Source organism: Bacillus rossius, chromosome 7, assembly GCF_032445375.1.
Source record: "Bacillus rossius redtenbacheri isolate Brsri chromosome 7, Brsri_v3, whole genome shotgun sequence".
Lineage (NCBI taxonomy): Eukaryota > Metazoa > Arthropoda > Insecta > Phasmatodea > Bacillidae > Bacillus > Bacillus rossius.
Window position 1 is genome coordinate 63,008,906 of NC_086335.1, and position 22,299 is coordinate 63,031,204.

Genomic DNA, 22,299 nt, shown 5'->3' on the forward strand with positions numbered 1-22,299 from the left:
TTTGTTACGAATCATTGACAATGCAGCTTTTATTTCTCCATATCCATTCTTGTGAAATTTTCTCCAGAACTGAAAAATCCACTCTCAGCAAACAGTATAACTCTCAATTGAAGTTGTGCATTATATGAATGATAATTCTGCATTGTCTATACCACAAACAGATAAAACACTGAACAAACACTGTGTAACAGTTGCTTTAAACAATAATTACGTACAAACACCCTTCCTTCATTGTCCACCACCAACCTTAGCCAATATGGGCCACAACCCTACGTCAAAACCCTTTTGCTGTTGACAAAGACAGCCTATTCCTAAGACCATGTACTTTTCACAATAAATCTTTCCAAACCCGCTGTTTAATAAAATTGTTTGTGTTTCGTGGTTGTCTGGGTTTATTTCAGGTACACATCTACTGTCAGAACAACAATCTTGGCCATCCAGTACGGAAGCAAACACATCCTGAATGGCCCGGCCAATCACAGGGAACAATCACTATCACAGGCATGCCTCATTGCAGTCTAATGAGCAATCCAATTATTTTGCAAAAAAAATACACACCCTTATATATTCCCCTTTATCTTCTCTATAACATGACAGCCTGTGAGCTCTCTAAATATTGTCAGGACACTATATAACTGAGTGGATTATTTTAACATGAAATAATGGCAATCAATTTACCAACCTGTTTTTAGAACAAGGTGTCTAAAAAATGCTGGGAACAATTTTCCCTGACTGTTCTTACAAAAACTTAAGTTTTCCCTGACTAACCATAAGTTAGAAATATTATTTCATTATTTTTAGATAGACATAATTTTCAAAACAACATTTCCTTACTTTAACCCCAATGATAAAGCTTATGAGTTGTAAAGTAAAGACTAAATGTAGGTAATAAAATGAACCTACTAAAAAGTAAACATACTGCAAAACAAACTAGCATTTGCATTATATATTAAAATTAGAAATACCATATACTGAAAACTAATAATACAAACTGTCAAAGAATTAATTAAATATTATTTATATTTGCTATTTAGTCATTTAAATCAAATAAGAAAATAAAGGTATAACAAATACATCATTGTAACATCAAAAAATATTCTAACATGATTAAATTTTAATAGAAATTAACCACTATGGAAAGAAATAAAAAATTATTTTAAATCAAATCTTCTGTTAGTCATTTGCATAAACTTGTAGGCAATACTTTAAACACAAATATATTTTTAAAATAACAAAATAATAGCTGCTAAAAAATACAATTAAATAGGTGATTAAAATTCTCTAATATCAATTAAAAAACATTTGTGGGGAGGCAAAATATGTGAAACATTAAAACTTTTCGAAAATAATAATAAACAAAACTATTAGCTGTACACTCCGAGCCAAACCACTGTCAGCCTGAGTGACTGGGACAGTGTGACAGTATCTAAATGGCTTGGTTACATACACCCTCTACCTCATCCTGTCATACACATGTGGTCTTGAGTTCACAGCAACACGGTCTTTCCTTGTGGCAGCGGGCTTACAGATGTGTGTTGCGCAGTGCAATAATTGTACTACCAAAGACAGTATAAAATTCTTCCTTAAATATTCCAACTACAATTAAAAATTTAAATAATTAACAATAAGACTATTTTTTTGGTGACATCTAATAAATCAATGAACGCCGGCTGCACGCACAAAAAAGGATGACTCATTGTCCCGTTAGGCACATTGTCCCGTTGCGCTGTGTCCCGTTACGCTCATTGTACGCTTGCGCCGCATCTATCTCTCTTCCACTCGATTGGAACAACCATCGATTTGACTTTTTCGAGGCACATTAAACTTGAAACACTCCCATTTGTTTCCTACTTTTCCTATCATCGTCCTATCCTTAACAGAATAACACAGATTGGAAGAAGTTAAATAGCAAACATGTATAAAAGTTGTAGTTAAAATAATATGTTCGTTAAAGTAATAAACATATTTGAATTAATGAGTGAAAATAAAAGTAAATTTATCAATTAAATTGTATAATTCATTTCACTCTTTCTTTGAATCCATACAAAATGGTGATAATTCAATAAAAAATGATTCAATTTTGTTCATAAATGTATGCAATCATTTCATCAATGTTTTGTTCTGACATCACGTTAAACTATCATCCGTGAACCGACTTTACAGACAACCAATTTTTTTTTTTTTTTAGATTTGTCATTTTTTCCACTATAATTGATTTAAATCTTACAATAAATCAGAGCTGTTAAGACGCCAGAGTAGAGCAGCTACAGGCAGAGAGGAGCGTGCTGCTTGCGGACATGCCTCTTGAGGCTCTGCTTCTGGGTGAACTTGCGGGGGCAGCGGGGGCAGCCGAACTGGGGCGCCTTGCCGCACTCGAGACGCTGGTGCTTGCCCAGGCTGCACTTGTGCAGGTACACCCTGCTGCAGCCGGGGCAGACGAACGGGCCAGCGCCGGAGCCCTCCGCGGCACTCTGCCGGCGCCCCCGGAGGAACAGGGAGCCGTCCAGGCCCTCCGCCCTGAGGATGTTCTCCCAGAGCGGGATCCCGGCCGGTCCTGCAACCCGACAGCACACGCGGGCGATCAGCACCGCGTTCACGACACTCGCCACGTACTCTGCCGGCGCTCCCACTTCTTTATTATGACTTCAGAAACCAAGCAAAATTCATTTGATAGCTGGTTGCAGATATATTTTATCTTCATTCACATTTCTGAAAGATTACTGAATAGGTGTATGACTGTGATCGTTTTTAACGAAACTTAATAATAGGTAGCCTCTTGCAACTCTCGCAGTAGAAATACTGCAATCATGCTTAAAACTAAACAGTATTTTTATTTTAAATTCTGCACTAGTAGTGTCACACGTTCCACACCCTTCTCTTCTTATGCGATAATGCTATGCTTAAAACAATTCTTCTCTGCAAGGTGTGAATTGGTTTCGAACCCAATACCACTGACATACAGATAGAACAGAAGCACAATTTCAGAGCATGGAAAAAGGCGTGGAACTGGTAGGAAGCTCCTAACTGCCCTCTCATCAGCCTGGGAATGGCGAGTGATAAGTTCTTTTCAATGAGTCTTACAATGTGAAAAACTGATGTAAAACATTTTTAAAGACACATATGATTGCTGGGGCCTCTATGGGGCCTCATATTCAGGCTTGACATGTACAGGTCTTCACCCAACATTAAAACTGTTTTTCTCAGCACGTCTGGAAGCAGCTCTCCAGATCCCAAACTATTGGTCAGTCCACGTATTTCCTTTTTCTCGCTTGTCCTGACGATGAGACTTATCCCCGGTTACCGAGTAGCTCGAGACGGTAGGATGAGAGAACGTAGTTCCGATAGCTACACAATAAGACTAGTAACACACATCTACAAGATAGGGGCACCGCAAACATCCTTTTGAAGCAAGAGACACTGGAAATAACTCAAACGTAATTTTTATTCCATGGGTATTACAAGACAAATTTAAAATAAAAGTACATAAAAAATTTATATACTAAATACATTGATATTTGTTACATTTCAATAGTATTCACACAACTATCCATTTAACATAAATCCAAACAAGAGGACTAGTTGTTCCTTATTTTTGTTGGGTCAATGGGAAAACTGTCATGTACTTATTTAACACCAGACCTTTAAGCTGAGGTCCATAGCCAGTGTGGGACTAGCCAGGTAGTCAACCCCCGTACCATGAACGTAACATTCACAAATTGATCATGAACATGTTTCGTTATTTTATGTTCCTTTACAACTGTTTAGTTATTATTATTATTATGATTGACTTTTTTTATAAATCAAGGGTGAAAATAGGGGGTGAGGGGTTGAAGAAGCATAGTTGGATCTTGCCCCAGGCGATAGAGGCCAACACACAACGGCCCTGCTCTAGATCAGCAAGAGAGTTCTAAAATAGTTGACTTCATCAATACCTCTCGGTTCATCTGCAGATGCCAGTTTGGCTGCAAAAAGCACAATCACTGCAGGGGTGTGCCAGTATTGAAACCCTTATTACTGAATGCAGCTACAGATTGTTTTAGCTTGATAGGGCACAACCAAACTCAATAAAGACTCATACCAGACAACTCTATACTACCAACACAGGGGATAGAGTGAAACAAAACCTATTGGCAAGAGGTGTGACTACAAAATACTTTATACATTATGTCCCAGTTATAAATTTTAATAGTATCAAATGTAAGCATTTTTGGGGTAATTTTCTAGGTCACAATCAAACAAGTAACATAACAGAGTACTTTACAATTTTTTTTTAAATTTATAAATATTCAGTTAGCACTAACTAAATACTCAAAACTGTGTTTCCTTGTATTTTGTTGTTAACATCTTGACGATCACTAATCACAGTTCACACAAATGCAAAGTTGACAGTAGGCCCATAATGGTCACATCAGTACACCTTGCAACTAACAGTAATAAATGTGTGTGCGTGTATTTCCTATATTGAAGTCCAGCTAATCCGAGCATTACAAAACCAAAATCCTCTGAAAGACTTTAAAGAGTTCAGATCAGCTGGTACGATTATACAATTACCTGGTGAACCAGTTTCAACAGTTTTTCCTGACCTTTTAATGAAATTTTCTCACAACATTTTTCCTCTTAGGGTAATTTTTGGTTTGTGATAAGCAAAATTTAATGTCATACTTAATAGCTAGGTACAAGTATATTTGGTGCATTGCAATAGAACCGAAATAACCCTGCAAAGCATGTTAAAACAACATTCTTAACACCAAAATGAAAGTAAAAAAAACACCATTTAACACCGAAATGAAACTAAAACCATGAAATCAATCAGCAATTTGATAAAACTTAAATCAAAATACAAAAATGTTATTTTTAACTCAGGTTAATTCATTCAATACAATTAATTTAGCGTGAATTTGTACTAAAATGTATGAACTAAACGGCTTGGAAAAAATTCATATTGTGTTGTTTTTACGTTAATGAAAAAGAGCACATTCTTAAAACACACGAAACTTTGCTCTATTTTATTTTATTTTTCTGTAGTTCTGTTTTGGACATACTTATAACTAAAAAATAAAGAAGTTACCAATGACTGCTGGGAATTAAAGTTTTTTGACTTCCTGCACAGTTTTTTGTTTATTTCTGGACTTCTTCGTGACGTTCACGACCGCTCCTCCAGGACCTGGCACAAACAGTTCATCAGAAGAGGCAGGCGTGTCTCTTCTGCACGTGCCTCTTGAGGTTGTGGTTCTGCGTGAAGCGCTGCGGGCACATCTTGCAGCGGAACTGGGGCTCCTTGCCGCACTCGAACCTCACGTGCTTGCGGAGGTTCTTCTGGTGGAGATAGGAGCGCCCGCAGCTACGGCACGCAAAGCAGGGGTTGCCCGGGGCGTCTGCCCGCACCGCCTCCGGCCAGTCCGCAAAGGGGGTCGCTCCCAGCCGGCCCCGCCATCTGGCACCTGAACAACACCAGTCACGCGTTAGCACCCCACGGGAGCCGACCACTCGGCCGCATGCTCCCTGCTGGGAGGTGACGAGCCATCGCGGGATGATTCGATCGTCCGACACGCTTCCATACAATTTGTTCGCATTTGGAACAAGTCTTCCATATTCTACCATTGACGAAACATATTCTGCAGTACATGATGTCCGTGAGTCGCATTATAATACCTGCGCAAAAATATTTCCTTCGATCATGAGAGAGAGAATATCCTTATCTGTGTATTACAAGCTGTCTCGGCGCACAACATTTTCCCGATAATTCATCATCTCTTTTACAGAGAGCTTGCCAAGTTAGTGACATCAGGAGAGCAAATAACAAACATAAAGCTATCACAGTCAAGTTACACGGTACAAAATGGTTTGTAATGATTATTTTGATGGCCACAAAAGTATGGTGAGGTTCGTTTTTAGGGTTAACATGCACAGAACATACATGCTTACTGCTCCAAAACCTTGAAGACTACTTGAGATATTTTAGATCAGTCCTCTCGAACTACAGCAGCAAAACAATGGAAACAGAATTTTTAATTTTATCACTTTGAACAGGAAACTAGCTCGTAATTTGGGAGTGGGTGTAGAATAATCTTTGACATATTATTTCTGGTTCAAGATATTTTAGGTGAAAATTAATTCCAGTACACATTACCAACATTGCCAAAAGTGGCCAATTATTTTTTTCAACCTATAAAAATACACTTGTTTCAGCAGCAGCAGAAATAAGAAGAAACCTTTTAGTTTTTTATATAACCATGGGATTGGCTGGCCTTAAGACCTGGCATCAGTCTACCAAAATCACGCAGTGTACTCCAAGCCCACTTTCAGGAAGAAAAAAAGCTTAAGAAATCTTATGTCTCACCATTATCAGATATGTTTCAGGGCAACTACGTGGCCAGAACCAAGTTAATTAATATTAATGAATGATGCACATGGGAGTTGTTACGCAATACAATCCATCCATAAAATAGTGTCTTAGATATAAATGTTAATAGTATCAACTGTAAGCATTGTAGTGTCTCACCTATACAAAATAGCACCCCTGAATGGCTCTTTCCCCAATTAGTAAAGGGTGAACCCTACCCATTGGAATCTCTTTATATGATAGTGGGAACGCCCCAATCTCTCACTGTTGGATTGGTCATAATGTTGAGACGACAGAGTTCTTTTCCGCTGGTCTCCACGTTAGCCTGACAATGACATGCGATTCTTTCTTTGGGGCTTTATAAAAGACAGTGACTATGTTCCGCCGCTACCTAATGATTTGCCAAAAGTTGAAACAAAGAGTTGAAGAGGCTATTGCTTCCATTAACCCGGGCTTGTTAACCAAAGTGTGGGAAGAATTGGACTTTAGGTTGAATGTGTGCCGTATAACTAAAGGTGCACATATAGGTTAGTTTACCTTCAATTTTATGTATGATTGGTTGTGGATAGTCTAAATTATACTGTTACACCAATGAAACTGGGACATTATTTTATGGACATTCTGTATATGCTGGAGTAACAACCAACGATTATTAAAAGCTGGTTATAAGTAAGCTCATGAAAAAGCTACGAACTTGCAGAACAGTCTAGCTTGTCAAAACCAACAAATATACGTATACATATTTTTTTACAGCAATAGTAAAAAACTTTGTTTAATATACTGGTCAGGTTCTTGAAACAATGATGTTTAGTGAAAATGATGCTAGTCATACAAACAGAAACCAATGATGTAGACATCATTTTTAACCTCATATGTACACATGGCTTGAATTATTATAATGCTAAAAAATGACAATGAGGCCAACAATGGACTCATAATACTTGTTCATGAATCCACGCTGTGTTTGCAAGATGTTTGCAAGTTGTTTACAAGGACATGGTAACAAAAAGCACTTGCCCATGTTGTTTTAGTTGTTTTTAAATGTGTGCTTTTCCTATGGTTCTGCTGTGATCTGTCCGGGGTAAATACAGTAGAACCCTGTTATAATGTTTTTCAAGGGGGCCTAAGGAAAAAAAACATCATAAGCAGGAAAACCTTAAAAACAGGAAATATCAATTTAGCACTTGTCAGTGCCTGAACTTTTTACCAACGGACTCATAAAGCTATATAAACAAATTTAAATTTAAAACCACTGACGGATACACTCGATACTCAAATTTGCTTAGCCAAGCCAACAATTTTTCCACTTCATTATGCATCCAGCTTCTATTTTATTTGTCTTTAAAGACACACTGCCAAATTTCTGTTAAACAATTCACGATTTGTGATGATGACGATGAAACAAATTAAACTCTTTATCAGCAATCGAAAACACTTCTTATTTTTTTTTTGTCATCACGGAATAGTTGGCGAACTAAAATATTGTAGGACTATGTACATACATCTGAAAACACACTAGAATGGTAACGAATGGAAGGATTTGTAATATTTTTTTCATTCAAGACAAGGGTGCCAACTGACATAACTGCGAACGTTGTGTACATTCAATGTATTGAAAACACAGCATTAGCTAGCACTAACATGTAGTACTCGTGTTTTGGCACACTTACACACCACCCTATTTTAACAATCTACATCTATGGTACAGCAGTGATGGTAAACAAAAATGCACGGAAATATTGAGTGAACCTTTTAACATGTTGAACTTCACATACGGGATGAGTATTGGAATAGTTAGGTTTTTAAAACATTATTTTTTTTTTTGCTTTTAATGAAATTTATAAAGCAAACATTATAACCAGGAAATTTACTATCTGTGAAAATTACATGCAGGAAATAAATACATTGTCCTTATGGGGACATTAAAATATGATGTTAAAAGGAATATAAGAAGGAACATTATAAAAGGGTTCTACTGTTCTACTGTACTCCATTCTGTATTTTTTTTAAGTTTGTGCATTTTAAGGTGAACATCAGCACTGCGTGCAAAAGTGCAGTTCCTTGGTGATAGGTCTTCCCAAACAGAAAAGCCTACATTACTGTCAACTTAAGAGGAAGAAAACTATCTCACACACACCATGAGTATTGGACACTAGTGGTTGCAGTCTTCAGGCTATCAGCTACTCCGCAGGCTGTGCTGGCTGACGTAAAACTGGAAGTCCAAATGCAAGATGATTCACCAGTAACAGTCTGGTCGTCCAACGTGATTCATGGCATCCCTCAGGTACAGGATGCTCCCGATGGCAACTGCCGGCGTGAAGGTGCTGTTTAAGACATGGCACAGCCATTTCTTGGGCACCAGGAGTGTGCAGGAGCGAGTGTGTGGGCTGCCTTCCACGATGAACATTTTCGCCGTAAGGGTCAACCCTTGCAATGGGTCGCAGCACATATCTATCTCCAGTAGAATACAAGTGAAGTCTTTATTGTCACTGTCCCAGCTTATTGCTGTGTAAGAAACACTTTATTGTGTACAGTGCAAGTTCACGGATCTTTACGATGAGAGGGAGGGAAAATTGCTGTACATTCAATGTATTGAATACACTGCATTAGGCTCCCCCCCCCCCCAAACACTTTATCTCTCTTTAGCTGGTATATTTTTAGAGTTTTTCCTCTTGCTGAGACCAGCCCGGCAGCAGTCACGTCACTTACCAGCCACCGAGTATCCGGCAGTCATAGCCTTACGGCGCAGTTCATGATGTTTTATATGCACTACTGAGATATTTTAATTACACAATTTATACTTCCTCACGACATATTTATTAAAAAAACCAACACAGGTTAGTTATTTATGCACATAGTCAACCACAACAGTGGAATGTTAATTTTTTTTTTACCCAAAATGGAAAGACTTGCATATGGATCGCAGTACATGTTACTGAACAAAAAATCTGCATTAAATATGTAATACATTTCCAGGTAAATATGGTACTTAAGGAAGAAGCACAGCTCAGAAGATTATGGTGAAACATCTTCCTCGGTGAAACATCTTCCTCAGGGCTGGTTTTTCAAGGACATTTAGCTTTATGCTGACATGCAGTTAACGATGACTACAGTAAGAGCTAAATAAGTAACTGCAGTTTCTATTAAGGCTCTGTCTCACACGCTATTTTAAATTTCTCATTTTTCCTCATCACTATTATTTGAGGATTAAACCTGAAATTTGAACTTAATACCTCCATTGCATTTGTTGTTCTCTTACAAAAATTATGAAATGGATATTCGCTAAGTGTAATACAATGGGTGTAAAAAGTTACACAAGTTTTCCCAATCACCCATTATACTACACTTAGTGAATATCTGTTGAAAATATTTGTTACTTAACAGCAAATGCAATTGAGGTATCGCTTTAATTTAAAAAAAAAAAAAAAGCTTAAATAATAATAATGACAAAAAAAATCAACATGGCATCTGAGTCTAAACCTTAAGTGGATATTATAGTCAGAGGTGCTGAAGTATCTCAAATTCACCTTAGTAGTCAAGTGAAACTGACCATCTACATAACACCAATAACTCGTAATAAGTACATACTTTTAACTTGCAAGTTAAAACTTTACACTTAAAATAAAGCAGCTTTAGTATATTTACTAACATTTTATCACTTTTATTATCAGATAACTATCATACTACTACATACACAACAAGGAAAAATAACATTTGCAAGAACATTAAGTATCCTTGGAAAAGTATAAATACTTCCCGAAAAAAAAAAAATTATGACAGAGATTCTGAAAATAGATGTAAAAATCCACTAGTAAAAAAAAATTCTTAAAAATGTACAAAAATTTGAAGCTATAGTTTCACTGCTACAATCAAACAGGAATTAAGTAAGGCATCAATGTTTCAATTACAGCCGCTCATTAATTTCAGCTACATCTCGATGTATAATGAAATAGGACAGAAATACGTACTTGGGATAAACACACATGCAATGGCAAACACAAATACAGCTTTAAAAAATAATATTTCCTTAAATCAAAACAACATAAATAAATGATTAAATATCAGCCAACTTTGCTTTAGAAAATGCAACAGTAATACAAAATTGAAAACAGCGCTGCTGACATACAGTTGTATCATTAATAATATCAACTCTATCCTTTATATAACTGACAAATAACCTTGAATCAACATCACATCTGCCTCACACCACCGACAACAAACCACAATCTTTTGTTTTTAGTGCTGCTGGTTCACCACATGAGAACAGCACATGAGAACAGAACTGCATCAAAAATCAAAATACCATAAAATAAATTACAGTAGTTCATTTCTACCATCATGAAATTAGTAAAAAAATTTCAATGTAAAGAAAAAAACTAACAAATGGTGTGAAGTTTTATTGTAAGGCTACGCCTCACCCGCTATGTTATTTATTTTAAAGTGAAACTTCTGTGGGCACGATGAGAGTAAAATTTCAAGGCCAAATTAGAATGCAACATTTTCATGAAACATTGTTGTGAAATGTTTCTCATGCAAAAAGGACAGAGAATAGGTACTTGGCCATTGATATATAAAGAGAGCACTATTGTATATACAATGCTGGGCTCATTTTTGTTCTCCTCTTTGTGCGATTATTCGTCCCCTGCACTAAAAAAAAATTGAACCGAGAGAGATAGATGAACGAAAGAACAAGACAGAAAGTAAGTGCGTGCGCTTCTTTCAGAAAATAGATTTAGTATCCTAAACAGTCAGCTGTGAGTGCCTTGAATTTTATATTTGCTAACAGCACACTCGCGTTCCTCCTCTTTCAACCAGCAGCATAGAGAGAGCTGTTTCTCTGCATTTCCAGCATAAATCGCGCTACCTGTTTTGAATTTTATATTTAGTTCAATGATTTAGCATGTTCCAAATGGCAGAATTGTTTGAAGAAACTGTAACATGCACAGAGTTTCTTTATGGTGTGAGTATTTTAACAGTGAGTAATATTTATTGTTAATTAATAATTATTGATTGATATATAATTATTGATACCCTCAACCTTTTTTTTGAAATGAGTAATAATTGTTTCTTCATGTTTATTAATTTATTTTTACTTTAATCAAATTTCTCATAAATACAAAAAAGGTTAGGATTCCTAAATACTTGAAAAAGAAATGAAAGCCAAAAAACATTGCGGTGTTATTTTTAGAAAATTGTCATCTTTCTCCCTTTCTGCCATTTTACCCCTTAGATATACTTACGAGTCAAGGTTTGAATTTCCAAAGAAGTTTCACTTCTAGAACATGTACTGAGTTACACATGCTCTATTTGAAGTAATTATTTTTGTTTTATTGTAAATTTTATGAAAGTTTCACTTGCAAAGCATTGCTACTTAGTATTTTTTTGTTAGTTTTTACCCCAGAAATATTCTAAAGGTTATCTGCTATTCCAAAAAAGTCAGGCGTTCATAATTTAAATTTGTTCCCAACTAACAGCATCAATGTCACTCACTAATTTCCACGGTTGGGTGATGCACCAAACTTTGCTTCTGCAGTCACACTTCTGAAACATTTCTTGGTAAGATGTGAAATTAGCACCAAAAACAAAGAATCCAAGATGGCCGGTGAAAAGTCTTAGGAGGCTTAAACACAGCAAGCGGCTTCGCAGCTCGGCTACGTGAACGCTGAGCCAAGCAGGCCACGACTGACAGATTCAAGGTACACAAGCGTCACTGCCGTTACTCCCCATTCTGATACTACGTCACTGATCACTTGTCAAGCATACAGTCATCCTACACAAGTCTCTAATATGCCTCAAGCAAGTGCAGTTTGCTTGTATTCAAATCACTTTTCATCACGATGATGGGGAAAAACGTTTGCACAAATACAAAATAATAATGATGTACATGAAACCACATAAACCAAGTCCTTACTGAGACAGAATTCAAATGAATGCAAATTTATATCCTGTGCAATACTAACCTTTCTGGTTCTGCGTGTCTATACACTGCTGTTGGATTAAATTATTTATCTAACTATAAGACTCTAAAATACTTTGACTAATCGTGGCACCAATATTTAACGACTAAAACTACTATCCCTATGAATTATGTAATTCTGCATCAGGTTACTTACACAGCATCATTTAAAATGAACTAGCAATGAGCTGCAGAGTGATATTTTTAAATATAAAACCATAAGGTCTACGTTAAAGAGAAGTGGAGACGGAAACCACCTCCCAACAACAGTTGAAACTGCCCAATTAGCATTTAAACATAGGTACAGCGTAGGCTCATTTACAGTCCTAGCCTTGAACGCAGCTAAACTACAAAACTGGTAATAACTGAATACAAAATGTTGAGTTAAGTTCCTGCTTAACTAGTTAGAAAGAATTCTTAAATCATGATGCTGATAGTGAGTGCTTTCAATACAACACCACACAATGACAAGAAATAGTTTCACTTCTTCAATATGAAACTTTCATAATCTGTAGAGTGGAAAATCACCAACCAACACTGTATTCAAACTGAACGAGTCTGTAGGTACGATGTGCATACATGTGATGTTTCGACGAGGAGGTAATGAGGCAAGGATCAGAAGAAGCTGGAGTACTGGAGCGGGTGGCGGATCTTGACGTGGGTCTTCAGGTTGCTCCTCTGCTTGGACTTGTAGTCGCAGACGGGGCACTGCAGGTGCGGGGGCCTGCCGCACTCGTTCCTCACGTGGAAGTTGAGGGAGTGCTTCCAGCGGTACCGCTTGGAGCAGCGGGGGCAGCGGAACCCCTTCTCCTGGGAGAACTCACTGCCACGCGGGACGTGGCCGGCCGCCGGCCACGGCAACTCCCGCGAGCTCGTCTCCTGGTACCGAGACTGCCACGGCTCTGCAAGAGAGCACACCACCCTCGTCACTACCGACGCGACCGGCTCTACCTCGCTCCACACGCCGAATGCTCTCCCAGATGGAACGGTTACTGTGGGTCTTCAAATACAAGTTTTACTTAACGAATCTCAACTCCCACCAAACACAAATGCATTACACAATTACTCAAAACATCTTTGCATAACACACTAATACAGCACAATACCAAAGCAAGCTAGATTTTTATAATCGTCCCTAGGCATTCACAAGAAAAAAAAATGGCTAGTATTTTAAAAACATTCCTTCGTAAAATATCATTCAGTTATTTTTAAAATACAAAATAAATAGAAAACAAGCAAATTGAACCATATGGAATCTTTAATAAAAAAAATCATAAAAAAAAATCAGATACCATTCAAAATGTGTGATGTGGCATGAAATGTTTGCTTCTGGTTTTAAGATCCTCTAAGCAAAAAAACAAAAATATTTGAAACCAATTAACCAGATATAGGGAGACAATAAATTAACTCATGCTATCATAGTACCTTGCACATATTTTTAGAACCCAAAATTAAAACGAAGCACATTGTCTAGTTGTTCGTCCCCAGATCAGATAATGCAACTCTCTCGCAACTTGTTAATTAATCCTCCTTTTACTAGCACATTCCCTTATCTGCCTCTGTCTACCATGTAAGTTCTCACCTTCTCCTTTCTCCTCAATCAATAATGAACACCTTAAATTATGTCTAGTAAATCCATTCATGTTTTCATGAAAAATCACTATAATCAACCAATTTTGTTAAATTTCAATTTGTTACTCTTAATAGCACCATAACATTTTTTTTTTTTGCATTTGACTATTAAAGTCTATTTAGAAATGTTTGAATTTTTTTCTTCTTTAAGTCACTGTTTCACTTCCATAAAGTAGTGCTAAGCTCCACACCGAACTCCTGAAATGCTAAAAAAAAAATCACATTTGAGAAACAAATTACGTAAGTAACACAACAAACTTTAAGTAGTGCAATCATTAATTACTTACCCAGAACTGTGTTCATTAAAGAATGTTGTATTCAGATGTTGTTCTCATAACAAACCTAGCATAAAGAGAAATAGACAATACCAGCCACCAAAAAAAGTATAGTCAGAATGCACATAGTGAAGCATGAGTTGGCAGTAATGTACGCCATGCTTAAATACACAATATTTCAATAGCTCATTCTTTGAAAGAACTGTATAAATATTTGGATGAATCCCATAGAGATACTGTCTAAAGATTATTGAAAATACTGGTACATTTTGCCTCATGACCCTTCAACACCAGTTTCTTCACTAGTATAATAGTTGTCTCTTTTCAACCGATAAGCTTCAGAGTACTAATAACAATTAATTTCACAAATGCTACACCTATCCTTAAGTTAAATTAAAAACCATGTAAATTGTAATCAATCCATGCTGAAAATCATGTAATTAAAAAGTATACATTATATTTAATAAAGTAATAAATTTAATGGATAACATATTTTATTTTAATCTCTCAGATGTATATACAAGAACTGATGTTATAACGATTTTAAAAAAGTTTTCTAGTACCTAAACAAAACCAAGAAGTCCAAAGTAGATTGAACAATTCCTTTTAAACACACAAGACACTTCCTCAATACACAAGGAATGACATGTTAATAGTGATATAGAATCATGCATGGCAATAGGTTGGTGCAAGGAAAGTAATAAAAAAAAGTGAGCAAATCTTTTAAGTATATTGAGTTCCCAAGTGCTGTATTCAAAATAAGATACACAGGAACATTGAATTTCTTAAAACATTTTGAGAAATTATTTTTTCAACAATCTTATATACACTACGAATCTAATAAGAATACAAATGCATGACAGTTTACCAATTTATAAGAATAAATTTAAAAAAAGTCGTACAAACATATTGTACAAAATTTAACATCACATGATTATTCAAACATGAAAAATGTTGCAACAAAAGAGTATGGATGCAGTCTGCAAATCGCTCCGAGTGCTCATGGTGCTCGCAAGTGAGTCAGCATACTGCTTGAGTGCTCATGCTTACGATCATGAAAATGAAAATGCACACAACGCACAAGAGCAAGCTCAAAAAGCTTGCATCTCAACCGGGAGCCGTGAGTGAAGCAGACAACAGCAATAAATTTGTGTAACTGTTAGGAAAGCAAGAAAGGTTAGCTATATTACTAAAACAACATCTCTGTTAAAATTTAAAAAAAAGACTGCAACAGTTGAAAAATGTATCATGTTAGAAATTTAAGTATATTTTGATTTAACTGTGTTTTTTTAGATATTCCAATCAAAATATCACCCAACTTGCCAATTATTAGCCTTTCATGTTTAGATTTACATGTGACCAAGTAGGAAAAAAAATCTTATAACTTTACGGCATAACTTACTTTTAAGTAGTTAATTAAATTTATTTCTTATATTTCTCATAACTAAAGTCATTTCCCAATTTATGGACAGTTATATTTATTGGAAAAGGTTATTTCTAATGATGTGCTAAAATATTGTGTTCTGATATTACTTTAGAATAACTTTTAAGGCTTAAGCTACATTCTGAGACACTTTCAAAATACAATTTTACAAACATTCAATCCCAAATTCAGCCTCAAAAACTCCCATATTAACGCTGAAGATTGGTCACGAAAACATGCACTCCCAGGTGTGATTGAACAACATGTTGCTGAGTGCTCACAATGCTCAAGAGCATTTTGCATACTGCATCCTTAAAGACTTTTCATGAGATCAAATTTTTCTTGAATTCAATCAATTGCATTCAATTAATTGGAATGTATGAATGGTCTTCAAAATTCTGATTCAATTGAAAATCAAAAGTTTTTAATGAAAGGAATTTCACATTCTTCAAGTACTTCAACCATTTCATTCAATAGGATTTATTAAATAAACATTCAGTTTCTTACAGGTTTTATTTTTATTTTTTAGTATGAAAATCAATCAAAACAGTTTGCTGGTCATAAAAATGGTGTTACAATTTTTATAACTGTACATAATGTTACAATTAATTTTATTTTACTAAATATGGTTGAAATCATTTTCTCAACATTATTAAATAGCTTTTCAGAAACACAATTTCCATAAATCACTATAACTATTAAAAATGAGACTGAAAAATCACATTATAAACAAGTTTGAAACAAAAATATCTGAAATAATCTGAGCTTTTAATTACTTGAATGACAAGATGACCACGGTTATGATGTTTTGAGTGATATTGTGTGCCATTCAAGAGATTTAATTCAAGAATCGTACGAGATTAGAAGCAAAATACAAGCACACACGCACACACACATACACACACACACACACACACACGGACAAGAACAGGCAGGTTAGAAAGACAGGTCTGTCAGCTTCTGCAAGCATTTATTTCAAGTAAGATGGATGTACATCTGATGAAGCTTAGGAAGAGAAGATTTTTAAGAGGCGAGACCTAGCATCATCAATGCTAGCCCAGTGGCTAATTCAGAATTCATTAAACGGAAGGGCATACAATTATTGTGATTGTAATTTTTTCTCAACATTTACTGAACTATTAAAAATCACACTAAACAAATTACCCACTCACTAGGCCTGCATGAATACGAGTTTTTTTATGTGAAGCAAACATCAAATTAAATATTTTAAACATTTGGCAGTCAAATCAAATTGTGAACATTGTTCTACCATCAAAGCTGTATTAAAATTATTTTAATAAAACAAAAGATTGAAGTAAAAAATAATAATCAATTGATGCTTGTAATGTTTGAAATGATTAAGTGACTAACCAACTGGGCCCTCTAATATATTTCTTAGAATATTTTACCATGAATATCGGATGCTTCGAATACTAAGGACTTGATTAGCCCATCCCTATAAAAAATTCAATGGATAAAAGAACTAAGGTAAATTTTGGGCTATTTTATATTAAATGCTTATAAAAGATGGATGCAAAACTTTTAATAACTTAGTCTGGATATAATATCAAAACTAAGTTATTAGTATCTAAATAATTATTAAGAATAGTTCCCCTGATTTTACTGGGAAGGAAGTATCAATCCTGTACCCGTCCCTGGCTTTGAATCAAAACTGAAAATCATGGTCATCAACATATTTTGGAAGAGGTGCAAAGGATGTCAAAAATTGATCAAGTAGAACATTACAATTTTTTTATTTTTATTAATTGTGATGACAAAGTCCATCACTCAGTAATTTTACAATGTTTTTATTGTGGATTTAAATGGACACATTTTCCCATTTGAAATAGTTTCCAAATTCAGAGCAAACCTTTACATAAAGGGGGAGAAATATCTTAATGCACTTCATTCTTTGTCTATGTATTACCATATATGTATAGTGTGTATGTACGGTACCAGAAATGTGATAACATGATATAATAGCTAATTATATATTTCTTTAGATCCTACAAACCCCAAATTCTTTACAATGAGATACCTCACAACTGGAAGTAATTCTAGAAATCTGCTAATCTGCTATGCACACGTTTGTGTTGGTGCTTGTACCAAGCGCACTGAGAAGCCGGCAGGAGAGCCTGCCTGCTTAGTCGCCAGGAAGCTTCTGTGACGAGCAACGAGGCCAAAACCACGCGGTTCTCCAGTGCACTGCCGTCGCCATGGTTTAACGTTGCGTGAAATTAAACAACTCCAGCTGGTACACGTCATCACACAGCAAACCATACCTGCACCTTCGCCGACAGTCAGAAAGCACGAGGAAAGAAATAGAGAACTATACTGGTGATTTAAGTTGAGCTCGGTATGACAAGACTGCATTTCCTGCCAGCTTCATGCTATATTAAATAACAAAATATTTTCAGTACGAAAATTGTAATGACTAAGTACCCATCTACTTCTGTGTTCATTTACTTGCAGACCACATCAACCAATAACAGATACTGTTAAGTAGAAGGAAACTTACCTGGCCCCGTTTAAACCTTCCAGTATCATAAGAACATACTGGGCGGTAGGACGTAGCCAGGAGGGGATATCAAAAACATATTCCTCTCCCAATGAAAATCTGCAGAAATAGAAGTCCTCATTGCTTTTGTGGTTGCACTTAAAAAACTGTGCACTGAAATAAAAGAAGTTAAAGACTACGCCTCTGTTGGGAGGCAGTCATTTGTTCTCTTATCAAGAGCAGCAAATTGTTATTCCCGTTGAAGATGCAGCATCACTTCCACTAGCCATAGCCGAGACATTTACAACACTGAAGGTTACCATGAGTGCCAACATAAAAAAAACACCATAATCTATCCAATCCAACACAAAGTCTAAAACCCTACAATAATCTGGCCAACACATGTCTAACAAGTGTCCTCAAAGTCACCACAAGCGCAGCATGAACTTGAACACAGGCTTTATGAGAACAGCCCGTGCCACCCAACGAAACATCACATCCTTAGCTGCACACAACAACAAAAAGGACAGCTTTCGTTTTCTATCACTACTCAACCCCTTTCATTTCCATTACTACTGCTACTTGTCTTTTCATAACATATCATATCACAATAGTTATCCTAAGTATTTAAAAAGACAAAGTTAGTTGCAATTCTTAGGATAAACAGGCAACGGTTTGGCAAGAGAGAAAACTATCAAGTTAATTGGAGACATGATTTTTTTTTCTCCACTTTTTTCCAAAATTGAAGTTATCACAAAATATAAAAAAACAAACCCCACTATTTTAGCTATAATGTTTTGTTAACTAAATACGAGCTTATGAGAAAACATGACAATAAAAACTACACAAATAAATTGTCAGTTCATTTGCACTAGTGATCTAAAATCTTCTGAAAAAAATAATTTTTGAAAGAACTAACTCTAAGGTTCATTCATTTAGATCATAGATTTAGATCAGTGTCAATACACTAAAATACTTTACCCATTTATCTTGGTGGCTACAGATAACAGTTTTTGTAGTACAATAGATATGATGATATAAAAAAATATGAGCAGGTTTTTCAGTACACGACATTGATGTGTAAACATCTAACCTTGGTAAAATGCCCATTCTTGTGGTCTCATTTTGCTCATGTTCCAAAATAACTTATCATATAAAATTCGGACATGAAACTTAACGCAGATCCAAAAAAGATTTGCTTTTAAAGCGCCAAAATTTCTGGACACGACACACACGTACTTTCTGCGCCTGCCGCTTGAATTCTCTGCCTGATTCGTAAATGTTGCTTGCCACTATTACGCGCAGATAGCAGCACGAAACAGATGGAAATTTTAACTATTAAAAACTGCTTTGATAAAGACAAACAAAAACAAAATGGAAAATTCCTAAAACCCTGGCTTTGCACATAATTTTTGACAAGATATTTTATTAACATACTGCACATCTTTTTAAATTTCATTAAACAGTTAATACTATAAAGTTTCAAACACACATAAGAAGTTACACTTCTACGGCATTACTAAAACATTAACCTGAAACATTTTAAAACACACAACACTATGAATATATATTTTTTTTTTTTTTTGCTGAAACGACTGAAAGCATTCTGTAAATACTTCCTACAAACAAACCTTAAGCTTATTAAGTTGATTTAACATTATTATATAATATTCCGTATAATATTTTTTATATTATAATAAAAAAAGTTTTTCAAGAGACTATGTTTGAACCACGTCAAAAATTACCCATGAGCTTCTAAATCACACACTCTGCCGCCATGCTACCGAGACTATTATAACTTTGAAAGGAGTGTATTATCAACAGTTAAATACCAGTTTTCTTGTCTATTTTAAAACTTGTGATTACTTTTTACCATGACTATTTTAGTTTACCAAATATATTCCTGGGTTGTTTCACTATCATAAAGTTTTACTTAGCACAACAGTACGTTTGGTATGTCTCCTAATGTTTACAAAAATGACTATTCAGGTTTTTTGCTACACATGGGTCTGCCATCTTGACGACTTCAGCACCGAAGTTGCACACTTCCGTTCGTTTGACTACCATTCAATTCACATAAATTACTCCAACGAAATGCTGTATACCGAGAGCTAAGATATTTTTTCACAACAAAAATCGACATATTCATGTTCAAAAAATAATCACAGTACCTTGCAATATTAATGGTTGAGGTTTTAAGTGGTGCAAAAAGTACTATATGCAATTAGCAGAAAGTATATATTAACATTTCTTAAAATTTTTTTGAATGTGGTCATAATTTTACAACTTTGTACTTACTTTAATACCATAAAATACTCATTTCTTTAAAATTGACAACATTGAAACAACTAACGATAATAAAACAATATTCCCAGCTAATTGAATATAAGAAGGGGATATTGTTAAAGTATCAAACATTTAGATCAAACATCACTCTTAACATAAATATTTTTTGGGTCATGCTATTTAAAGTGGAGAGATGTAAATCGAAAGACACAGTCTTAGAAAAAACATATTTAGGTTAGAAACATTTTTTGAATTTATAATATTGAAATTTTCCTTCATTAAAGCAGAGAGCATACATTAATATGTAGATATTCAGAGTCTAAAAAAGATAAACCATTGATAGTATTATTACTGTTGTTGTCATCTTAAGAAAGAATTCAACACTAATTTTAAGTGACTTTACTGGGGAAACTATTTGCAGCAGATTATTTCTATAATGTCAAATGTTCCATAGTAAACAATAAATATTGTTACGACCTGAAAACTGTTGAGTTCAAGATAGTATATTTGGGATCCTATTTCTCCCCCTTAAGAAAGAAACAATTATGTTATATTTCTTCTCACGTGACCTTAAGACAGTGGTTCCCAACCTTAACAGTCCCACAGCCCGAGTGTTTATATACTTTGCTTATGCCAAATAGTGTAACAATAAAATAAACAAACACTGTAAAAGTAACCAAAAAATGTGATTCATTGATAAAATAATCTGTTCCTATGATGATGTTTTACATCAGTAAAATAGCTGCAGTCTGCAAACATAGAAAAAAGAAGCTTTAAAATACATGTTAAAAATATAGAAATAAATATATTTTTATTAAAATTTTTTATGCCCTGATTAAGACTCGGGACCAAGTCATAAGGGTCTGTCTCACATGCCATTTTTATTTATTTTTTCTCATCATTACTATTATTTAAGGGTGTCGTCTGCCCAGGCACACATACGGCGCACACAGCTTCAAGAAAAACAACACAATTTAAAAACTACTCACGATATCCGAGAGGGGTCTGTTTACAAAAACATTTAAGAATTTGCTGAGGCCCGAAAAGTACCTACTTATGATTTCGGATTAAGTATTTTAACTGTATTTTTAGAAGAGTTAAAATGGCTAAAACGTGTGTTTTCAGAGTAATTTTTAGCCGTAAAACAACCGGTACAGATTCTTGAAAGCACTTACGGGACTTGCATTACACCTTTAGCTTCATTTATCCTCCATACAATGTTACGGTCACCGCTCAAATTTAACAGTTGTCCTATGGACAACGACAAGACTGCGCGCTAGTTCACAGCCTTGCGCTGAGAGGCGACACCGCGCTAGAAGCACCAGCGAGCGTCACCCCTCAGTAACATACGCCCCGACTAGACGGGACCCCTTAAGGGCTATTTTTAAACGTTAACACTATAACTCTGATGCATTTGTTGTTCTGTAACAAACAATTTCCAACAGATATTTATTAATACGTACAATGGGCGTAAAAAGTCAAGCTATATTGATAAAAAAAAATCACACAACTTCTTACATCTACTATATCACACTTAAAGAACATCTGTAAACAATATTCGTGAGAGAACAACAAATGCAAGGGTGGTATCGTGTTAATATCAATTTTAGCCGTTAAATAATGTAATGATGATAAAATGGTTTGCGAGACAGAGCTGTGAGTGTTCCGTGGCTGGCGACTGGGAAACACTGCACCCAACCAGGCTACTTCTTCTTGAGCTTCTCGTTGAGCACCGTCCTCAGGATGTTGACGTTTATGGTCGCCGGATTGGGCTGCAGTTCGGTGTCGTCGCAGTACACGACCTCCTCTGCGTCGGGGTGCGCTTCCGGGTCCGTGTCCGTGTCTGCCTCCGCGTCGAATCTGCGCACCCTCAGCATGCAGTGACCT

General features: G+C 35.7%; 1 protein-coding gene across 7 annotated transcripts in view; it reads right to left on the reverse strand.

The window, feature by feature from the left end:
• LOC134534193 (longitudinals lacking protein, isoforms H/M/V-like) overlaps nucleotides 1-22,299 on the reverse strand; it is a 74,883-nt gene that overhangs the window by 16,784 nt on the left and 35,800 nt on the right. The window contains exons 6-7 of one of the 7 annotated variants that reach the window (XR_010075450.1): nucleotides 8,481-22,297; nucleotides 5,355-5,441 (exon numbers count right to left, since the gene is read on the reverse strand). The exons of 1 other annotated variant lie outside the window; for it this stretch is intronic. Coding sequence is in view for 3 of the 6 variants with exons in the window: in XM_063372355.1 (XP_063228425.1) it covers nucleotides 2,265-2,554 (290 nt within the window). In the remaining 3 variants the exon portion in view is untranslated. 5 more of the 7 variants (XM_063372355.1, XM_063372356.1, XM_063372363.1 and 2 more) reach the window with 5 other exon arrangements.